The sequence below is a fragment of the Pelophylax lessonae genome (assembly GCF_965119305.1).
Source record: "Pelophylax lessonae genome assembly, chromosome: 6".
Classification (NCBI taxonomy): Eukaryota; Metazoa; Chordata; class Amphibia; order Anura; family Ranidae; genus Pelophylax; species Pelophylax lessonae.
In genome coordinates, this window is record NC_138773.1 from 92,743,891 (window position 1) to 92,766,606 (window position 22,716).

The 22,716-nt window shown below is 42.3% G+C and overlaps 1 protein-coding gene across 2 annotated transcripts in view; it reads left to right on the forward strand.

Moving 5' to 3' along the window:
* The window catches only part of LOC309558243 (BTB/POZ domain-containing protein KCTD5-like), a 123,661-nt gene that overhangs the window by 24,597 nt on the left and 76,348 nt on the right, over positions 1-22,716 (forward strand). For both annotated transcript variants that reach the window (XM_082261282.1, XM_082261283.1), the window contains exon 2: positions 19,002-19,110. In XM_082261282.1, the coding sequence (XP_082117408.1) occupies positions 19,002-19,110 (109 nt within the window). The remainder of the gene's footprint in view (positions 1-19,001; positions 19,111-22,716) is intronic.

Consider the following 22,716-nt stretch of genomic DNA (forward strand, 5'->3'; position numbering starts at 1 on the left):
GGAGGAGGTCCTGTCTGGAGCGGTGCCCGCCTGGTTCCTGGTATGGCGAGTAGCTTCCCCCCCCCCTTCCTGCAGGAACCCCCCTTATCCAAGCCGCCCCGGGCGGCTACCATGGCCCCCTATCCTGCCTGGATCTGTCCTTGAGGCCTGGTCTCCCTCCTGGGTCCCCTGTAAGCCTCGTGGTGCCGCTATTTTGTTGTAGCCTGTGTGTTTCTATACCCGGCGGCCTTGTTTGTCTAGTCCAATGGCTATTTTGTAAATAAAGTGGTTGACGCTATCAAACATCCAAACACTCACCCAGCGCTCTAGCTGTTTGTGAGATTATGGCTAGCCAGAATGAAACCACTATAAAAACCTATTAAAATATCAAGCTGCTGCCGTAATAAACACATGCAAAGAAAGTGTCATTGACAAAAAGTCAATCCCAAACACAATTGTCCAATCACACTCCGCAGCGCTGATGTGTCCCTAGACAAAATGGACCTACTCCCCCAGTGGGGTCCGATGATACAAAAGTGTTTAGATCATGTTTAACAGTGCTTTGGGACGTCCCAATGGTTATGAATATCAGGAACTGTGTCTGTCAGTGAACGAAAAATAAAATGGATTTTGACTTACCGTAAAATCCATTTCTCTGATGTTCATTGACGGACACAGCACCCACCCCTCTATAGTGTTATAATTCTCCTAATATTGCTTGTAACAAAACTGAGTGGCTATAGCAGGGATAGGGAGTTTACCCCCTGGGACTGCCCATGGGTGTAGCCAGAATTCTTTGCTGCCTAGTGTCCTACTCCTGTAGGGGGCAGTATAACCCAATGATTAGGACTATCAGGAGCTGTGTCGGTCAATGAAAATCCGTGAAATTGATTTTACGGTAAGTCAAAATCCATTTTTTTCCTTAATGCATTCTCTTCATTATAAAGGTAAAGGTTTTACCACTTGTCTCTCTCCCCACCCCTAACACTTACCTGACCCCTGAATCGATCACCTCCGATCGATCATTTACAGGCACAGAGGCAACAGCAATCAATCCAAGCCTGGGAAGAGGCTTTTGGGGGGGGGGGGGGGGTCAGGCCAAACCATGTGGGTCAATGGATGCACACAGCCTAGCTTAGGAGTTGGCAGATAGACCCCCTTAAGAAGCGAACTCCAATGAGAACGCTCTGTAAAGAGGAGTTGCACAGTGCCATCAGGGAGCCCCTTAAGACGAGGTTTGGGGTCACTGTGTGAGATAGCATTGCACAGAGAAGATAACTATAACGTGTGTTATTTTAATTAAAAAAAAAAAAAAAAAAAAGACTTAATAACCAATTTAATATAAACATGGCAGGAGTGAGATTAAATGACTGCAGTTGCTCTGACTTAAATACTTTGAGGCAGTGACCCAACTATATGGTCCTCATGAGCCCCCAGACAACTGGCATTTTTTAAGAAAGGGCATCCAGCAATGGCAGCCCATTGTATTTCTCTTTGATCACTTTGCCCTGAATAGGCTTATGACCGCTTCTTTTAACTCTAGTGGCACAAGGATCATGTGTAATTCGGAGCTGGCCTTTTCCTGAGATGTAGAAGCATTGGTCACAGCTGTTGGATTCTGCATGACACTGAGTGTTTATCAATCTACTACTGCCATAACACCTATTATTCTTGCTCACTTGCAAGTGTCTAAAGTTCCACAAGGGAAATGATTGGTCTTGGGAATTCTAGATTTATTTAGCTGTTCTTCAGCAATATGTTAGCAGCAAGTAAATGATAATTACATGAATACATCTATTCCCCAGATGCTACTTCCCTGTACATGCTCAACTATCAATGAATTTGCTGCTTATCTATCTGGTTTTGAGTAAATTTGAGCTGTGTATGGTTGTGAGCAGTGTTGAGCAGTGTTCATTTTGGAAGCAAAGTTTGATTTTAGTTTTAGTCAAAGTCTTTTAACTAATGCCATTTTAGTTTGTCATTTTAGTCATCTGAAATGTTGGTCATATTTTAGTCGACTAAAATCTCCAGTACATTTTAGTCAACTACAAATCAAATGGGTTTAGGTAAATTGTAATGCATTATTTAAACATTTCTCTAGAATTTTCAAACTACTTATATACTCCTGGAGTAAAAATATTAAAGGTTATTGTTTATGGTATTTAAGGTTTGAACATGCACTACAGACACAGATTTAGCCACTGTCATATCTAATGTCTTTATAAATAAACCAAGTTTCATAAACAAACAAAAATATTGCTTTTTGACAAAAAAGTTTAACTTTAAAATACAAAAAAACCCAAAAACTGTAAACTCTATTGGCTGTACTGTCATTGCACATATTACCTTAATATATTACCAACATTAAATATTAATAAAACAAATATAGGAAAAGCCTTCTTAACCACTTATGGACCAGAACGATTTGTAATTTTTATTTTTACTAGTGATGTCAACAATCTGCGATTTTTACCGGGACTGCAACATTGCGGGTAAAAGATCGGACCCCTAACTGACATTTTTGACACTATTGGGGGGGACCAGTGACATTACTAAAGTAATCGGTGCTAAAAATATGCACTGTTACTGTAATAATGACATTGGCAGGGAAGGGGTTTGCACCAGGGGCGATCAAAGGGCTAAATATGTACCTAGGGGGTGATTCTAACTGTGTGGGGGCCAGACTTGGTGGATGGAAACAAGGCTCCTGTGTTTGGAAATAACAGGAATACAGGAGCCCTGTTGCAATCAGTGACAGATGAGCGGTGTGCCGTGCTTACAACTGCACACCGCCTTCTGTCAGTCCCAGCAGCGATCGCCGGTTTCCCGGCGGCCATTGTGGCCCACCGGACCTGTTGCTTAGCTGCAGGGCTAGAGACCCGCTCCCGCGAGCTGACGTACCCATACGTCGGCTTGCGCAGGAGAGCCAGCCTGCCTCAGTATATCTGCAGCGGCTAGTATTTAAGTGGTTAATTTTTTCTCTTTTAGCAGCTTAGTAGATGCCCCTTACTTATGCGGTTGTGCAATACATGTTTAAACTTTAATGTGCTTTTATTACAGGCTCTGGAAAGGAATTGTGTTGTTGATTTAGAAATGGACAGCAGAGTAGTGGTAATTTTGAATATCAATTTTCGATTTCGTTTTTAGTCCTAATCTTTTGACTAAAATGGAACCTACCCGAATCCCAACTGCCTAATCCGATGCCCTTAGTGCCTCTGCCAACAGTTCAGTAGCCAGCGTGAGCAAGGCCGGGGAAAGAGAACATCCCTGCCTCGTCCCCTTTTTGGATTGAAAAAGGAGAGGACAACTTGCTGTTCAGCTTAATACTTGCCACAGGGATTTTGTATAGTGGATTGATCCACTTCCAAAAAACTGGACCAAAACCAAAGAGCTCTAACACCTGCATCAAGTAACCCCACCGGACTTTGTCGAAAGTCTTTTCAATATCCAAAGGCTTTCAAGACTCTCAAGGTAGTCTCTGCAGGCTGAAGTTGGAGATGAGTGAAATCCTGCGGATATTAATACCTGATCAGTAGATTTGGCAAACATAAGGCCAGTTTGGTCAATGTTGATAATCAATGGTTAAACTTTCATTATCTTATTGGCCAGGGCTTTGGTGAGGATCTTTAAGTCAAAGTTCAGTAGCGAATTAGGCCTTTTAGTAAGAGCAGTGTGTCAAGTCTTTACCAGGTTTGGGCAATGGCACAATATGTGCCTGATACATACTATCTGGTAGCTGTCCAACCTCAAAGCTATGAGCGATAATCTTTTGTAACCTAGGGCTGTATGCACCTTATACCATTCTCCTGGCAGACGATCTAGCCCTGGGGACTTGTGGTTAGGGAAGGATTGGATAGCAGCCTCTATCTCAAGGAGTGACATGGGTTTATAAAATTCCTCCCTGTCCTTGGCAGACAAAAGTGACAATCTCGCGTCTCCCAGGAAATCCATCAGGGACCTACCTGGACCCAGAGGGGAATCCTGATACAGTGTATTATAGAATTGATGGAATTCCCTTAGGATGCCCTCTGGGTCCGTAACATAGCCCACTGCGGGCGATTGTATCCCAGCAATCAGTTTGATAGGAAGGTTCCTCCACTAGAGTAGCTAACAATTTTCCATTTTTATCGCCTGATTCAAACAATTTGGAAGCCAGACGTTGTGCATCAGACTGCACCAGTGAGGTGTAATTGAGTTTTAGCTACCTCCCGCCAGAGAATGATTCAGTAGTCGGGTCTTCTGTGAAAGCTTCAGAACCCTCCGACTCTCGCTGTTCCAATTGAGCTGCCTGTGAGGCAAAATCAGAGCGCAAGGCCTTGATAGAGGAAATATATTCACTCTATTATGAGCTTTGTACGCCTCCCACACCATATCAAGGGGGGTGGAATCTTCATTAAGCTGCCAAAATTCAGACCGTTTAGGAGATACCATTTCCTGAACCTTGGGATCCCCAATCCAGTGTGGCGTTAGTCTTCAACATCCTGGTTCACGACTCTTACCCAGAGATGGCAAGGTTTAGAGAGGAGAATAGTCTGAAAGACCTGCCGCGAGGTAGGAGACCACACGGACACAGGAGAGAGCCGAGGTAAATCCAAACATTACGTCTATGCAAGAACCTGATTTATGGGTACTCGGAACATGAGAATAAAACTTGATCCCCCCGGATGCTTCCACCGCCAAATTTTATGCAGGTTGAGAACATCCGCCCAGACAGCCAGATCCGGAGTGACCACTCTGAGTGGGGTGGATGTGTGAAAAGTATTATCCAAAATTCCATTAAAGTCCTCGCCCAGGATTAGATGCTAGACCTGGAAAGGAGCTAACTTGGTATAAATCATGTAAAGGATGGTGGAATGAAACGGGGGGGGGGAGGGGGGGAGACATACACGTTAACTAATGGCCATCTCTGCATACAATTACAAAATAAAATTGGGGATCTGCCCCCCCTGATTAGTAATGACTTGCTCCTCTGAGTAAGGGAGTGACTTATTCAGGAGGATAGCAACTCTTCTTGCATAAGTGGAGTAAATGGCATGGAACCCCTGCTTGACCCATGCTCTTCTAAGAGCCAGGATTTTGCTACCTGTTAAATGAGTCTCTTGCAAGAAAAAAATATGCGGTTTATGGGACTGAAGGTATTTTAAAAGCAGCGACCTCTTCACCTTATCATTCAGGCCACGTATAGTCCAGGAAAGTAACTTTATGTCCATATTTGTTGTAACAGAACAAGAAGCTCCAGGAGGGAGCCACAAAGGGAAAACTCCAGTAATATAGAGGTGAAGAGCGACATAAAACCAACATGTGACCTCCTGAAAATAAACCAGTAACTAGGGCGAAGGGAGCAGATCAGAAAAAGAAGCATTTGTAGACCCTGAGCTGGTGTATGGTCAACAAAAACTGAAAAAAACTGCTTGGCATTCCACAACTAGAGAAGGCAGTTTCAATCCCTAACCAAAAAGTGATTGACTGAATTACAGAGTTCTGGGATAGAAGACAAAAAGGGGGGGGGGAACAACCCCCAAAAGTTCAGTACAAAAGGGGTAGCGAACTCCAGCTGTAAATTTCACCTGCCAAGGCTGAGGACCTCCCAGATATAAGGAATAATGCACTGAAGCAGGATAGATGACTTTGCCCAAATCCAGCACGGAGGGCCATCCTACATGTCTCAGGGACTTGTATACAGAACATCTATGCAGTCCCGCAAGGTGACCACGTGGATGAAGAATGTCAGGCATCAGGTTAAAGAAGTCAACCTGCGTGCCACAATTACAGGAGATCGGTACTAATCCACACCTTTGTAGTAGAATTAAATGTTCAGCAACCTTTAAATAAGAAAATAAAGAACCATGGAACGGTAACAACTGCCATGAGCATGCACTGGAGATTAGGCATAAGGGTTACCAGCCAGGTGTCAGCCTTGTCAGAGGATTCGAAAAACGTCACTGATCTGCCACGTTGAACCCGTAGGCGACTTGGGTAGAGCATGGAATATTTAATATCCCAATCGCGGCAGCTTCTTCTGACATCTATGACGGTCTTGCGACGCCTATGCATACAGTGGTGATCGAAAGTTTGGGCACCCCAGGTAAAAATTTGTATTAATGTGCATAAAGAAGCCAAGAAAAGATGGAAAAATCTCCAAAAGGCATCAAATTACAGATTAGACATTCTTATAATATGTCAACAAAAGTTAGATTTTATTTCCATCATTGATACTTTCAAAATTACAGAAAACAAAAAAAAAATGGCGTCTGCAAAAGTTTGGGCACCCTGCAGAATTTATAGCATGCACTGCCCTTTTTACAAGGCTGAGACCTCTGCCAGTGTCATGGATTGTTCTCCGTCATAGTCTGGGAAGACCAGGTGATGTCAATCTCAAAGGTTTTAAATGCCCAGACTCATCTGACCTTGCCCCAACAATCAGCACCATGGGAGCTTCTAAGCCGTTTTCTAGAAAACTGAAAATAGTTGACGCTCACAAAGCTAGAGAAGGCTATAAGAAGAGAGCAAAGCGTTTTCAGATGTCAATATCCTCTGTTCGGAATGTAATTAAGAAATGGCAGTCATCAGGAACAGTGGAAGTTAAAGCAAGATCTGGAAGACCAAGAAAAATATCAGACAGAACAGCTTGCAGGATTGTGAGAAAAACAATTCTGGCAGACACTGGAGTTGTGGTACACTATTCCACTATAAAGAGATACTTGTACAAATATGGTCTTCATGGAAGAGTCATCAGAAGAAAACCTCTTCTACGTCCTCACCACAAAAATCAGCGTTTGAACTTTGCAAATGAACATATAGACAAGCCTGATGCATTTTGGAAACCAGTTCTGTTGAACGATGAGGTTTAAGTTGAACTTTTTGGCCGGAATGAGCAAAGGTACGTTTGGAGAAGCAGGGGCACAAAATTTAATGAAAAGCACCTCTTTCCAACTGTTAAGCATGGAGGTGGATCAATCATGCTTTGGGGTTGTATTGCAGCCAGTGGCACAGGGAACATCTCACGAGTAGAAGGAAAAATGTATTCAATAAAATTTCAGCAAATTTTGGATGGTAACTTGATGCGATCTGTGAAAAAGCTGAAGTTAAAGAGAGGATGGCTTCTACAAATGGATAATGATCCTAAACACACCTCGAAATCCACAGGGGATTACATCAAGAGGCGTAAACTGAAGGTTTTGCCATGGCCTTCACAATCTCCTGACCTCAACATAATTGAAAATCAATGGATAGACCTTTAAAAGAGCAGTGCGTGACAGACAGCCCAGAAATCTCAAAGAACTGGAAGACTTTTGTAAGGAAGAATGGGCAAAGATACCTCAAACAAGAATTGAAAGACTCTTGGCTGGCTACAAAAAGCATTTACAAGCTGTGAAACTTGCCAAAGGGGGCAGTACAAGATGATTAACTCTGCAGGGTGCCCAAACTTTTGCAGACACCATTTTTTTGTTTTCTGTTATTTTAAAAGTGTAAATGATGGAAATAAAATCTAACTTTTATTGACATATTATAAGAATGTCTATTCTGTAATTTGATGCCTTTTGGAGATTTTTCCATCTTTTTGCTTCTTTATGCACATTAATACAAATTTTTACCTGGGGTGCCCAAACTTTCGATCACCACTGTAGCTGCGGAGAAATCAGAATAAAGATGCACCACTGTGCGCTCATAAGAAAGGGTGGGATTCATGCAGGACTCACTGAGGATGCGATCTTGATCCCTGTAATTAAGAAACCTCACCAGAAAGGGCCTCAGTGGAGCCCCAGAGGTGCCCTGACCAGTTGGAACTCTGAGCCCTTTCCATCACATATGTCGGGGGGACCTCGGTCAGGTTAAGAAGAGTCTTAAAAATGGCCTCTGCAAACTCAGCTGGACGATCCCACCCCCTCCTGGAAGGCATAGGACTCCCAACATAATTCCTCCTAAGGTGTTTTTCCGCATTGTCCAATTTAGACACCAGGGCCTGGATGGTGCGTTGTAATGTGTAAAGGGCATCATCGTGCTGGGCAGTAAGATCCTCCATGGTGGAAATCTGAGACTGCCCCAATTTTATCCAAATCTGCCCTGATGAGGTTAGATTTTTGGCCAAACGGTCAATGCTAACCAGTAAGGAGGTTTTGCTCTGTTCTTTGGCTGTGAGGATGACCATTGTATCACTTGCCTGTGGTGCCACCTGGGGAGGCTAAGGAGCTGCCAGATCCACTGCCATCTCCATGTCAGCAGCGCTCTGTTGTTCCAAAATGGCGGCGGGGGGGGGGGGGGGGGGAGACCTGCTTCCAGGCACAGCACTGGATTGATGGAGTCAGGTGTGTAAGGGAAGGAGGTGGGGGTAAACTAGTATTGGAAGATGTTCTTTCTCTGTTATTTATGACGTAGTCTGTGCGCAGGTTCACTTTAACCACTTGCCGACCGCCCCGCGCAGATTTACTGCGGCAGGCCGGCTCTGCTGCGCATAATCACGTGGATCTGCGTGATAATGTGCGCGAGCCGCCGGAGCCGCGCTCCCACTGTGATTAGACACAGCGGAAAAAAGACCGCTGGAGGAGCGGGTACGATCGCCGTTGGCCTCCCTCGATCGTTACAGAAACTGACAGGAGAACCACCTGCCTATGTAAACAAAGCAGGCTGCTCTTCTGTCACGCAGGCACAGTGAGATTGTGTGTTTCAGCTAAGCTGAAATACTGATCTTTGTGTGCCTGTCACAGAGCCCCACCACCAGTTAGCAAGCACATTTAGGCTTACATGTAACCCCTTGATCACCCTGTGTTAACCCCTTCCCTGCCAGTGTCATTTATACAGTAACAGTACATATTATTTAGCACTAAATACTGTATTAATGTCACTGTCCCCAAAAAGTGTCAAAAATGTCAGTTAAGGGTCCGATCTTTTCGCCGCAATGTCGCAGTCCCGCTAAAAATCATTGATTGCTAATAAAAGCAAAACAAAAAAAAAAAAGTCCAAAAATCTATCCCGTAGTTTGTAAACTTTATAACTTTTGCGCAAACCAATTAAAATATGCTTTTTGGGATTTTTGTTTTTTACTAAAAGTATGTAGCAGAATAAAAATTTGGCCTAAACTGATAAAAAAAAAAAAAAAAATTTTTTTTTTTTTGATTTTTTTTTTCCATCAATAAATTTTTGAGTTTTTGAAAACAGCAATAAAGTTTTACACTAACAGAGTGTGATACTGGAACAAACAGACATTCAAACAGTAAATCAAGCAAATAAACATATTCCAGTGTTTTTATATCCAATAGTACAGAGGTAATCGAAAACATTAGTCAGTAAGTCAGTAGTAGGTACAATCTCATAGATGTAGATATATAACTCGTTTTCATAGTAGAGCCATCCGCAGGAGTTTGGGAAGATGAACCCTAGACCAAAATGTTTGAAATTTTCGGTATGATAACGTGTTAACAGACAGAGCTTTTTCTAATAAGTAGTTGTCATTAACTAGAATTATGGTTTCAGAAAGATTTGGTATGAGTGTGGATTTCCATTTCCTTAATAAGAGGGTTCTAGCTGCAAGGAGCAGATGTAAGATCTGCCTATATATGATCGGATAGGTATGTATGTTTAAGTTTAGTAATGCTAGTTCAATTTTTGGGGAAGTTAGTATACCAGTGCAGGAAGCAATGCACTGGAAAATCGAGTTCCAAAAACTTGTGATTGAAGGGCATTCCCAAAGTATATGTTGCAGGGTGCCAACCTTGACAAATTCTCTCCAGCATAGAGGAGAAATGGAGGGTATCATTTTGGCTAACCTATAGGGAGTATAGTGCCATCTATTAATGATTTTGGTCATCATTTCCCAGTGATTAGTGCAATGGGAGAATTTGTATGTTGAACGAATTGCCATTGATTAATGGTAAATGATTGGTTTAAGGTTTTTTGCAGTGATTTATGGGTGAGGGTTTCTGAAGTTAGGCTAGAGTATATAAGAGATATTCCTTTAGTTTTAGGTTTGTCTGAAACTATGATCTCCCATGTTTTAGAATTAGTTGTTAACTCAGAGATGGGATATTTTGCAAGTAATAGGAGAATTTTGGAGGTTGACATTGAAAGGGTGGTAGGTAAGTTAAATTCCCTAATTACCTCTTCTATAGCTTTAACCACTTAAGCCCCGGAAGATTTTACCCCCATTCCGACCAGGGGGTATTTTGCGATTCGGCACTGCGTGACTTTAACGGACAATTGCGCGGTCGTGCGACGCTGTACCTAAACGAATTTGGCGTCCTTTTTTTCCCACAAACAGAGCTTTCTTTTGGTGGTATTTGATCACCTGTGCGATTTTTTGATCACGCGCTATAAACAAAAAAAGAGCGTCAATTTTGCAAAAATAGCAATATTTTTCACATTTTTTTATATGAAATTCCCCAAAAAAAAAATTTAAAAATCAAAATTTTTTTACTTTTTCGGCCAATTTGTTTTATGCTACCTATGTTTGGTAAAAAAAATCGCAAAAAGCGTATTTTGATTGGTTTGCGCAAAAGTTATCGCGTTTACTAACAAAGGGAAAGATTTCTGTCATTTTTGTTGTTTTTTTTTTAACGTGTAATGGCGGCGATCTGCGTTTTTTTTTTTTTTTTGCGGTACTGCGACATTGGGGCGGACAGATCGGACCCTTGACTGACATTTTTGACACTTTTGGGGTTACCAGTGACATTTCTACAGTAATCAGTGCTATATATATGCACTGTTACTGTAAAAATACACTGGTAGTGAAGGGGTTAACTTTATTTGGGAGGGAGGGGCTGTGTGTATCCCTAGGGGCGTGCTTTCTACTGTGATTGGCTGGGGCTTGAGCTGTATGGACACTGATCAACGGATCTACATACTAGATCCGAGTGATCAGTATCCTAACAGCAAGGAGAATGACAGGCAGCTTGTTTACACAAGCTGCCTGACATTCTCCCTCTCCCCCGCCGATCGCAGAGTGACCGGCGGACATCGGGTCCGCCGGTCACACGCGCGGGGGGGTCCGTGACCACGCGGGAGCGCGCCTCCGGGGGCGCGCGCTCGCTCCCTAGACCCTCACAAGCTAGTGACGTAGCCCTACGTCACTTTGCCTGTGAGGGGCTGACTGCCGACGTAGATCGGCGTTAGGCAGTCGGCAAGTGGTTAAGTTTACCATTAGAGTAAAATTGTGTCAGATGAGATATACCAAAGTCACTTTATTTACTGACCTTGAGCTTATAAATCTTAGTTGTTAGTAAGTCTATTGGGAGAGGGTGTGACTGGGAGAGGTTGAGTTCAGGTTGGAGTTTGGATACTGTTCTCCACGCTTGCAAGGAGGCTTTTACTGTGATAGGTAGTTTGGTCCAGTTCCAGGGAATCCACAAGTCACTTTGTAACAGTAGTTGGAGGTTTTTGGTCAGAAGTAATTGTTCTTCAATTGATGACCACAAGGGGAATTCGTTTCCAGGGGACCAATGTTTGAGTTGATCTAGGCGTGCAGATTTTTGAATTTTTTTTATTGGGAATGTTTTATAGCAGAAAAGTAAAAAATATATTTATTTTTTTTTTCCAAAATTTTTGCTCTTTTTTTTTTTTTTTTTTATAGCGCAAAATCTAAAAAGCAAAGAGGTAATCAAATACCACCAAAAGAAAGCTCTATTTGTGGGAAAAGGACATCAACTGTATTTGGGTACAGTGTCGCACGACTGCGCAATTGTTAAAGTAACACAGTGCAGAATCAAAAAAAATGGCCTGGTCATTAAGGAGGTAAAACCTTCCAGAGCTGTAGTGGTTAAAGAGACATGGTTTTCTAAATTGACGGGAAGTGAAGGAAGTCTGTCCAATGGGAATGCTAAGCAGTTTGGTGAGGCAACTTAACCGGTTGCCGACCGCTGCAAGTACATATACTGCGGCAGTCAGCCCCGGCCAGGCAAAGTGAAGTATGGGTACGTCACTAGCCTGTCACTTGCTTGTGAGCCAATAGCGGGCAAGTGCGCGCCCGCAGAGGCGTGCGCCCGCCCCGGCTCGTTCCCTGGGAAGTCCGTGTGTGTGACCGGCGGACCCGATGTCCACCGGTCACTCGTGAGAAAGGCAGGTGGCTAATGTAAACAAGCCGCCTGTCATTCTCCCCTGTGTATGAATAGTGATCATACGGTTCTACTATGTAGGACAGTTGATCACTGTTCCTACACCAGTAGCCATGTCCAATCACAGTTAGAATCACGCCCCTAGGGACACACTTAACCCCTCCTTCCCCAATAAAGTTAACCCCTTCCCTGCCAGTGTCATTTTGCAGTAACAGTGCATATGTATAGCACTGATTACTGTAGTAATGTCACTGGTAACCCCAAAAGTGTCAAATGTCAGTCAAGGGTCCGATCTTTCCGCGGCAATGTCGCAGTACCGCAAAAAAATTGCAGATCGCCGCCATTACGCGTTAAAAAAAAAAAAACACCAAAAATCACAAAAATCTTTCCCTTGGTTAGTAAACACAATAACTTTTGCACAAACCAATCAAAATACGCCTTTTTTTTTTTTTTTTTAACCAAACATATGTAGCATAAAACAAATTGGCCTAAAATGTTAAAACATTTTGATTTTTACACTTTTTTTGGGGGGAATTTCATAGAAAAATATGTGAAAAATATTGTTTTTTTTGCAAAATTTACGCATTTTTTTGTTTATAGCGCATGATCAAAAAATCGCACAGGTGATCAAATACCACCAAAAGAAAGCATTGTTTGTGGGGAAAAAAAGGACGTCAAATTCGTTCAGGAACAGCGTCGCACGACCGCGCAATTGTCCGTTAAAGTCACGCAGTGCCGAATCGCAAAATAGGCCCTGGTCAGGAAGGGGGTAAAATCTTCCGGGGCTTAAGTGGTTAAAGGAACAGAAAATCCCTCCCATAAACCAGTGTGAAGCACTGTACAGGCTTCCTAAAACACGTGGATAAAACAAATATCTGCGTGTGTTACGTTTTATGAATCCTTAAGAAGGGCTTTTTAATTCTTTGAAGTCCACTTCACCATAACCAGTCTAGTTATATTTTCTCTTTGGTTTCTAACCCCTACTCTTCACAATCTAATAAATTAATAATACTTGGTGTTTCCCTTCTATAGTTTATCCACAAAAAATGTCTGGATTAAATGAGCCTAGTGTGCATTCTACTTAGCAGTTCTTCTACAACCTACCACAACAAACTGTCCACTTTTTTAAAAGCAGGAAGGAATTGCTTTTTTGCCTCCTGGATGTGGTTCAGTTGCCCCTTTCTAATTAGGCTTTATTGAATATCATTACCTCCAAGGATAAAACTATATCCTTGTTTTCATTAATGCTGTTTTACATTATTGATGGATTCTGTGCTTAGTGCAAATGATATCCTGTTGCGCAGCTGCCTTGTGCATAAAAGAACACTTCTCTTTCAAAATTGGTTTCCTTAACCACTCGAGCTCTGGAACCTTTGAAGGCTAAATTCACCTTTTTTGTAAAAAATAAATAAATAAAAATACAAGCGCATACTTTTTGCAGCAAAAAAGTTCCTTTTTTTTTTTTTTTTTTTTTTTTTTCACAGGAGAGGCGGTTTGCCGGGTGCAATGCCAGACTTCCTGCACATACTGACTGCAGCTCACCCTAAAAAGTCCCTCAATTTGAATATAAACTGAAAACCCTCAAAATTGTACCATTTAGAACCAAATGAAATGTTAGATTGTAAGTGTTGAACATTTTGTAATTCATAGCTTTCATATTTAGGGTTACTTGAAAATAAAGCTAAAAACTAAATTAAAAATGTATGATGTGCGAGGAGGGGGGGGGGGGGGTTGCATAAATGGCTAGTGAAACATTAAAATACCATTGTCAGGTTAATGAGGGTGCAAATTAGCATGCGCGCAACTTTTACCGTCACTGAAGATTTAAATAACCCTGCTTTCACCTTTTGTGAGCATTTCATGCTTGCGCAGTGAACCCAAATGTCATCCAGATCACCTGACATCATTGTTGGAACTTGGGAAGTATTCTCGTGAAGGAATATTTTTTATTTGGCGTCATGCATATGGTTGCCTTGGTTCATACAAACTAAAATTTAGGAGTCTATCTGCACCCAAAAAGTACAGGTACTGCATACAGTTGCCTGTGTAAATGAATAGCTGTGCGTGGTTGTATTCTGTATACTTGGGTGAATCCGCATATAGCATACCAATGTATGCACTGAGAGATGAATGGCTGTATGTGGATTTCCAATGGTACTTGCATTAGCATACGGATAGTGTTCGGAAATATGACTGCTATATGCGTGTTTACGCTGGCCTACAGTGAGGGTAAAAAATTATTTAATCCCTTGCTGTTTTTGCACGTTTGCCCACTGACAAAGAAATTTATCAGTCTATAATATAATAAGACACCGATCCACAGAAGCAATCAATCAGATTCCAATCTCTCCACCATGGCCAAGACCAAAAGAGCTGTCCAAGGATGTCTGGGACAAGATTTTAGACCTACACAAGGTTGGAATGGGCTACAAGACCATCGCCAAGCAGCTTGGTGAGGGGGTGACAACAAGATCTCCCCTTCGTGGAATTTCAGTGATCTTGAGAACGGTGAGGAATCAGCCCATAACTACAGGGGAGAATCTTGTCAATGATATCATGGCAGCTGGGACCATAGTCGCCAAGAAAACAATTGGTAACGCACTACGCCGCAAAGGACTGAGGTCCTGCAGTGCCCGCAAGGTCCCCCTGCTCAAGAATGCACATGGGCAGGCCTGTATGAAGTTTGCTAATGAACATCTGAATGATTCAGAGGAGAACTGGGTAAAAGTGTTGTGGTCAGATGCGACCAAAATCGAGCTCTTTGGCATCAACTCAACTCGCCGTATTTGGAGGAGGAGGAATGCTGCATATGACCCCAAGAACACCATCCCCATCGTCAAACATGGAGGTAGAAACATTATGCTTTGGGTGTGTTTTTCTGCTAAGGGTACAGGACAACTTTGCAGCATCAAAGGGACGATGGACAGGGCAATGTACCGTCAAATCTTGGGTGAGAACCTCCTTCCCTCAGCCAGTGCATTTAAAATGGGTTGTGGATTGGTATTCCAGCATGACAATGACCCAAAACACACAGCCAAGGCAACAAAGGAGTGGCTCAAGAAGAAGCACATTAAGGTCCTGGAGTGGCCTGGCCAGTCTCCAGACCCTAATCCCATAGAAAACATGTGGAGGGAGCTGAAGGTTTGAGTTACCAAATGTCCGCCTCAAAACCTTAATGTCTTGGAGAGGATCTGCAAAAAGGAGTGGGACACAATCCCTCCTGAGATGTTTGCAAACCTGGTGGCCAACTACAAGAAACGTCTGACCTCTGATTGCCAATAAGGGTTTTGCCACCCAGTGGTGTATTCAGGTTTTGTGCTGCCCTAGGCCTGACTAAGCTTGGGCACCCCCTAATTTAAATATGACCCACCCCTTCCTGTAAAGGCCACACTCCACACTCTTTCCTGTTTATGACCTGTCCTGTCATCTGTAAACCACAGACCACAACCACAGTCTATCAGTTCCCATCAGTGCAGCCTTATCAGTGCTCATCAGTGCAGCCTTATCAGTGCTCATCAGTGCCGCCTCATTACTGCTCATCAGTGCAGCCTCATCAGTGCAGCATATCAGTGCAGCCTCATCAGTGGCCTTCAGTACAGTCCCATCAGTGGAGCATTAGGCTGCAGTGCCACACTTATTAGCATTGGCGGCTGTCAGGCCATTTGTATTAAGTGTGGTCAACGGCCTGCGGTCTGTCTGAATGTCCTCACTGGCTGGTATTATCATACTGGCAGGTAGCAGTGTGACCACTTTTTGGGGGTGCCAGACTGACTTGCCTCCTGGACCCTGCCCTATTCGCCCCATAAGACTGGCACTATACTAAAAGTGTAGCGCAAGCTGGCAGGGACCCTTTTCGCACGGAAGTCGGGAGAAGGCTGTTTTTTTTTCTCTTTTTTGCTGCCCCCCTGAAAAGTGCTGCCCTAGGCCTGGGCCTTGTTGGCCTAGGCCAAGATACAGCACTGTTGCCACCATGTACTAAGTCATGTTTTGCGAAGGGGTCAAATACTTATTTCACTCATTAAAATGCAAATCAATTTATAACTTTTTTTTTAAAATGCGTTTTTTCTGGATTTTTTTTGTTTTTGTTATTCTGTCTCACTTAAAATAAACCTACCATTAAAATTATAGACTGACAATTTTTTTTGTCAGTGCACAAAATCAGCAGGGGATCAAATACTTTTTTCCCCTCACTGTATACCCAGGTACAGCTGCGCACAGCTATTTATAATAATAGGTGGCTGTATGCAACACCCGAGTTTCCCAGGTGTGAGAAAATGTCCACATTTTCCTGTGTAATTTTATATTTTTTATACATGTATATTTTCACTTTTTTTTTTTTTTCTCTGGAGTCTGGATCTGATGAAGCTTTGCAGCAGTAGATCACTTAGGTTGATGATCTATTGCTGGCTGCAGTCGACCTACAATAGATTACTAAAGCAGTGATTAGCTGTTGTATGAAAGTCTGGGCAAAGCTATGACAGCTCTGCCTGACCTTCTGTAGTAAATGAATGTGCAGTGACGTCATCACACTCCCAATGTAAACACAACAGGGAAGATGAGTACTCTGTGGAGCTCCAGGAGCGGACACAGAGTGCTGCTTGCGAGCTGTCACAGGCAGCTGGTAGTTCCAGCGCTAACCCCTGTCAGGACCCACAGGAGCTGCTGATCCCTGCTACAGTTTAAAATGGCACTGGGATAAATAGCTGCTATCTCAATGTAATTTTAAAACTGCGCTAGGGGTCTCAAAATGGTCAAAAAGCTTTTATAATAGTTTAATCCTAATGTGATAAAATTTTTATGCGAGCATTCGACTACTAACCGGAAAAAGTTGCTGCTGAAATGTGAGTACTTTTGGATTGAATGGGTACATAATCAGTCAGTACATGAATGTGTTAAAGTAATGGGATGAAGAGCTGCTTTAATGTGGGATATCCTTTAAAGTTAAATGCATAAAAAACTGTTTTTATATGTCATGAGGAGGCCTAAGAGCCGGTTCACACTGAGGCGATCCGACTTGCTGGGGCGACCTGTGAAGTCGCGGTGCACAGCGCGCACCGCGACCTCGGAGCGACATGCACGGACTTCATATCATTGAAGTCAATGCAGGTCGCTCCAGGTCGCCCCAAAGTAGTACAGGACCCTTTTTCGAAGTCTGAGCAACTTGTGTCGCTCCTATTAGAACGGGTCCTGTGCTAATCTATGGCAGGCGACTTGTCAGGCGACCAAGTTGCCTGACAAGTCGCCCCAGTGTGACCCGGCCCTAAACCATTTGTCAAGTTAAGATTACGCTCTTTCAAAACAGAAAATGAGGCAAAATGTGTTTAACAGGGACACAACAATAAAGACCTGAGTGCTTTTAAACACCCCTCCCCCGCCAAAACGCAAATCGGACGGTGATGCCACTTTGGAGTGAGTTCCCTTCACTTCTGTCAAAACACGGGCCAAGGAAGTAAATTGATCTCTCCCAAGTGGTGACACAAATATTTACGTGTGTGTGTGTGTGTAGATTAGTATTTTTTTCCCCGTTCCTTCCTAACACATTTTTTAACAACTTCCCGCAAACCGACATACCTGTACATCTGCTTGAAGAAGTGGTTGTACCGGGGTGATGCCTGCAGCTAACGGCATCACCCCGGTACCGTTTTTTTTAGAGCCGGTTGTTGGCTTTCTGATAACAACCGATGTGGCTCAGCAGCGTCCCCCCCCCCCCTCTTGCCACCTTACACCCCCCCCCTCTCGCCGCCTTCCACCGCTTTGCCCGGGTCTCCACCAGCTGGTTATAGTCCCGAACTAAGCTGAATTCGGCTTCAATCGGGTCTCCGATGAAGTAACCCAGAAGCAACGTCATGACGTCACTTCCTGTTTACTTGGCTGCCAACGGTGACGATTTTTTAAAAAAGTGACAGTATTCAAAAATGCAGATTTTGGAGTTTTGAATACCTTTAAATGCAAAGGAGGGATTTTAGACCCCCAGACCCCAGATCGCTCCATAAAAAGTACCTGTCACTGCCTATTACTGTCACAAGGGATGTTTAGAACAATAAAACAAAAATTGTGACAGCAATAAAAGTGATCTAATTGATTGATTTTTTTTTTTTTTTTTTTTAAAGGAACAGTGAAAAAAAAAAATAAGGGAATTTTTTTTTTTTTAAAGCGCCCCAAAGAAAATGCTTATGCCAGTCGCGCCCGCAAATGGCAAATGTGAACAATGTTTAAATCACACGTGAGGTATCGCCACGATCATCAGAGGGAGAGCAAAAGACGTTCTCTGTAACTGTAAACCGGTAACCGCTAAAAAATGTTAAAACGTCACCTATAGAGATTTTCATGTACCAGAGTTTGTTGCCATACCATGCGCACAATTTTAACCTGTAACACTCAGCGTGACATCATTTTTACCAATATACAAAAAAATTGGGCTAACTTTACTGTTTTTTTTTTTTTTTTTTTTTATTTTTTATTCAGTCAGTCTATTTTTCCCCATAAAATTAAAGACCACTGCGCAAATATAGTGTGACATAAAATATTGCAATGACCGCCATTTTATTCTCCAGAGTCTTTGAAAAAAAAAAAAAAAATATATATATATATATATATATATATATATATATATATATATATATATATATATATATATATATATATATATATATATATAAATATAAATAAAATATATATACATACCATGTATAATAAAATGTTTTGGGGTTTTAAGTAATTTTCTAGCACTAAATACTGATTTTAACATGTAAACAACATGTTTCAGAAATAGGCTTGGTCCTTAAGTGGTTAAATGAGGTTTTACTAAATATGCCTACTGTGTAAAAAGAAAAAAGAACCATTGAACCTGCTTTGGCAGTGATTGGATGTAGGGGGGACGGTGGACTGAACATATGTTTGACGTTTATGTATCCTTTTGGCTGTGTACAGGATGCGGTGCGGGCATCTGTCTGATCCATCTACCTTTCTTGTTTGCAGGATGAAATTGGTGCCTATATAATAGACAGAGACCCTACATACTTTGGGCCAGTGTTGAACTATTTGAGACACGGGAAACTGGTGATAAACAAAGACCTAGCAGAAGAAGGTAAGCTGTTGGCATCCCTCCCCTCTCCCCTCCTCCCTTTTTTTTTTTTTTTTTTTTTTTTTTTTTAATGAAAATATATATACACAGATGGACGACAAATGATTTCCATTTCTGTTCATTCGGTCTTGAGATTTGCATAGCTAAGGATGGCACCACTTTCTATGTTACCATTAAAGGCCAGCTCAACTTTGTTTAAATTAACGATTCAGGGACATCTTAACAAAAGGTGTGCAAAGTTTCACAGGTTATTTTTCATAAAAGGTTGCCACAGGCTGACTAGAAAAACCTTTTCCCCTGCCAACCAGCTGCTGAAAAAAGCCCTTGTTCTCTGATTGGTAACAGTAGTCTCTGCTGAGTTAGACCTATAGCGCTCTGCAATCAACAAAGCTCAAGCTCTTCGCTGTTTGGAGAGCTCTAATCAAGTTATTTCTCTGCAGGAAAGACCCTTGCTTCTAAACAGAGCAAGGGTCCTTCTTTGCAGCATGCAGGCATGGAAAATACTTTTATACTCTAGCTGCTTTTTCAAGTGAATAGACTGCAGGTCTTTGCACACTTTTTTGTTTTGATGCCCCTGGGATATATTTAGTGGGTTTAAACTACAATGTTCAGTTGTACTTTAAAAGTTATAGTTGAAAGAATAAACTTCTTATGCCACCCTGTGCTCCTTGAACAGTAAAGGAGCAGTAAAATGAGGGAATTTCTTTGCTCTCTTGCTTTCTCCTCCTGTCATGGTCCTTCTCTGCACATTTCACCTGATTTTATTGCTGTTCCTTAAAGTGGTTATAACTCTAAAAAAATAAATAAATCCTATCTCTTAAAAGCATGTTAAGCAACTTAGTGCTTGTGCAGTGTTTAGTTGTCCCTTTCTATGCTGTAAAATACCTGGTTGATCCTGTCTCTTCCTGTTTCCCCCCTGTAAGAGCTGACCACAGTAATCATGGCTGCTGATCCATGATATCTTGGTCAGGTTATGTGTCTTCGTCATCTTGTTTTCATAGTCTCTACCCTCTCCCTCTCCTCCTTTCTGGCCTGTCAGTTCCTAGTGTGTGCGCCATCTCTTCCCCTCAGCAAGCTATTAAATGTGTCTGTAAACTTAGTGATTACATTTACTGGCAGTCCCTCTGTAATAACAAGATGTACTGTGCAGTTTCTTTTTTTTATTTTTTATTTTTTAAACCATGCAGCTATATACCTTCTTTCACGTTGCCAGTGTGTGGTCATGGTTAGAGGGTATCTCAGCCCCTCCCGCTGTAGTCCTCAGAGAGTAGCAGGCTCTCCCAGTCAGCTGCCAGTCAATGCTGCTGTATAGTGAATTGCCAAAGGCTGATACATAATCAAATGCAGGTACTTGCATTGGCTGCATTTTATTTTTTGATTTTGTTTAGAAAATCAACAACTGCATTACTTTTTGATATATCCCTGAAGTTCAGCTTTAAATTCCTGGTGTCTTACTAAAAACGAATACAAAGTGGAGATTTTGTCCAAAGCAGATGACTGTTCTGAAATCAGGTTACCATGACCTGACTTTGTTCTTGACTTCTTGTTCTTGAAAAGGTGGTTATGTATATCAGGAGGTAGGAGATGCGTTCTGGTTGTTATAACTTACTAATGTTTTTAACACTTTAGATTTAGGTGCAATGTGCTCTTTTTGGTGTAGGTTTAGTTGAGGGAGGGGGTACCCTGTCTTTTAAAGTAAATGAAGAAATAGATATAACCATCTATCCTCTACATCAATCTTTATACAATTGCATATCTATGATGTTTTTTTTGTTGCTCAGGCCCACTACACTTTTTAGCCACTACTTCCCCTTACAATTGAGTGTGACGCTGGGTGTTGACAATGGGGGGGAGCATGCCTTCCTTCCTTATTTTGTGTCTGTTGACCCGAAATTTCATTGTAGGTCCTTGTCTTCAACCCAACTGTCTTTTGTCCTGTCCTTTGTTTTGCTGGTGGTTAAAATCGTTGCAACAAATCTGACTTTTGAGCCATGTAATGGAAGCATTTTCATTTACTTATATAGTTGTTGATTGGTTTCCACCTCTCTTTGATTTGGTAAGGAGAGAGCAGCTCCTTAAGTGGTATTACAGCCTTGTGTGTTTTTATTTAAAAAAAAAAAAAAATGTTATACCTACTTGCTCTGTGCAGCAGTTTTGCACAGAGCAGCCCCAATTATCCTCTTTTTGGGTCCCCTGCCAGTGCTCCTGGCTTGCTATGGGGGCACCTGAGCAGGCTCGCTCCTGAGCTGCTACTCTGTCCATTCACACACAGCGCCACGGTTCCCCCCCCCTCTTGGAAATTAATATACACTTGATGCGAAAATAACTCAGTTGAGCTAATAAGCATAGTTTTCAGCTCTTATGTATAAGGTAATCAAGCGCTCTCTGCAATCTCCAGGAATGCAGACAAAGGCTATTTATTAATAGGTTAAATGTTGTGCTAACGAACCGCAGTAAGTTTGGGCGCAGTGGTGATAAACATGTGCCACATCCTGCCACATCCTAATGCTGAGAATCCTCAGCATCTAGTGCATGGTTTGGATTTCAGGGAGTCTCGTCTCCACAATAAGGATGTGGTAAACTGCTTGGGCTTTGGTGACTTGATCGATCAGGCAACAGGAAAATCTCACCACGGCGTATAGAAAGAATCGAAACAAAAACATAAGTATACATACTCCAATTTTCTTCAACCTAGATCCAATGTAGAACAAGAAATCCCCAAAACTTCCCAAAGCCTTTAAAGGATTCCAACCTTCACTAGCTATAGCTCTGGCTCTGCCTTGCAGGAAAGTAACCTTATCCTCCATATGAGCCTGAACCTTGTCACTGGTATCTGCTATACAGGTACAGTCTTGTCCTATGAATTCACAGAAACCCTCCTTCGAAGCTAACATATAATCAAGTTCCATCTTTTCCTGTTCTACAGGAGTCTTCATTTGTCATTGTTCCTGAGTAATATTCTCCTTTACTGCTTCAATGGTCTCATTGAACATCTCATCCACATTGGACGAGAAATTGTTAAATCGCTTTGTAATTTCAATCCCCCACCCAGTCCAAACTGGGATCCATGCCCAGGCCTGGTCATGGTTCGAGAACAGTTCCCTGCTAGCTCTCCCTGATATTCTTGCCTTCCTTCGCACCAGCAGATCCTTGCGATCGGCTGCAGTGTAGGATCCTGGTACAAGCTTTACTAAAGCACATAAACCTCTCACATTAGGGGAAATTACCTTTTATAAGCAGCTAAACCACTTCAGAAATGTTAAGAACCCATCAGAACCATACAGGAAGAATTTCTCTCACGGGCACGAAGTAGTAACATAATAGACTGGGGATCGCTCCCTCACTCTGAACATCACACCCTTCCTTCCAGCAGATATAATCTGGTCTATTGCTGTCATTAGAGACCAGGGGTTTCATTGGTAAGATTGACCGTTATACCTTTCTCGCAGGGGGTAGATCCTACAGATCTATTCCCTTTGCCAAAACTAAGGTTGAAGCACATCTGTGGACTACCTAGTTGTCCCGATACCCATACTGGATTAGAAAGCAAAGAACAGGAGCCATAGCCAACATTGACACTATAACTGATGTTACCCTCTAGGAATGTGT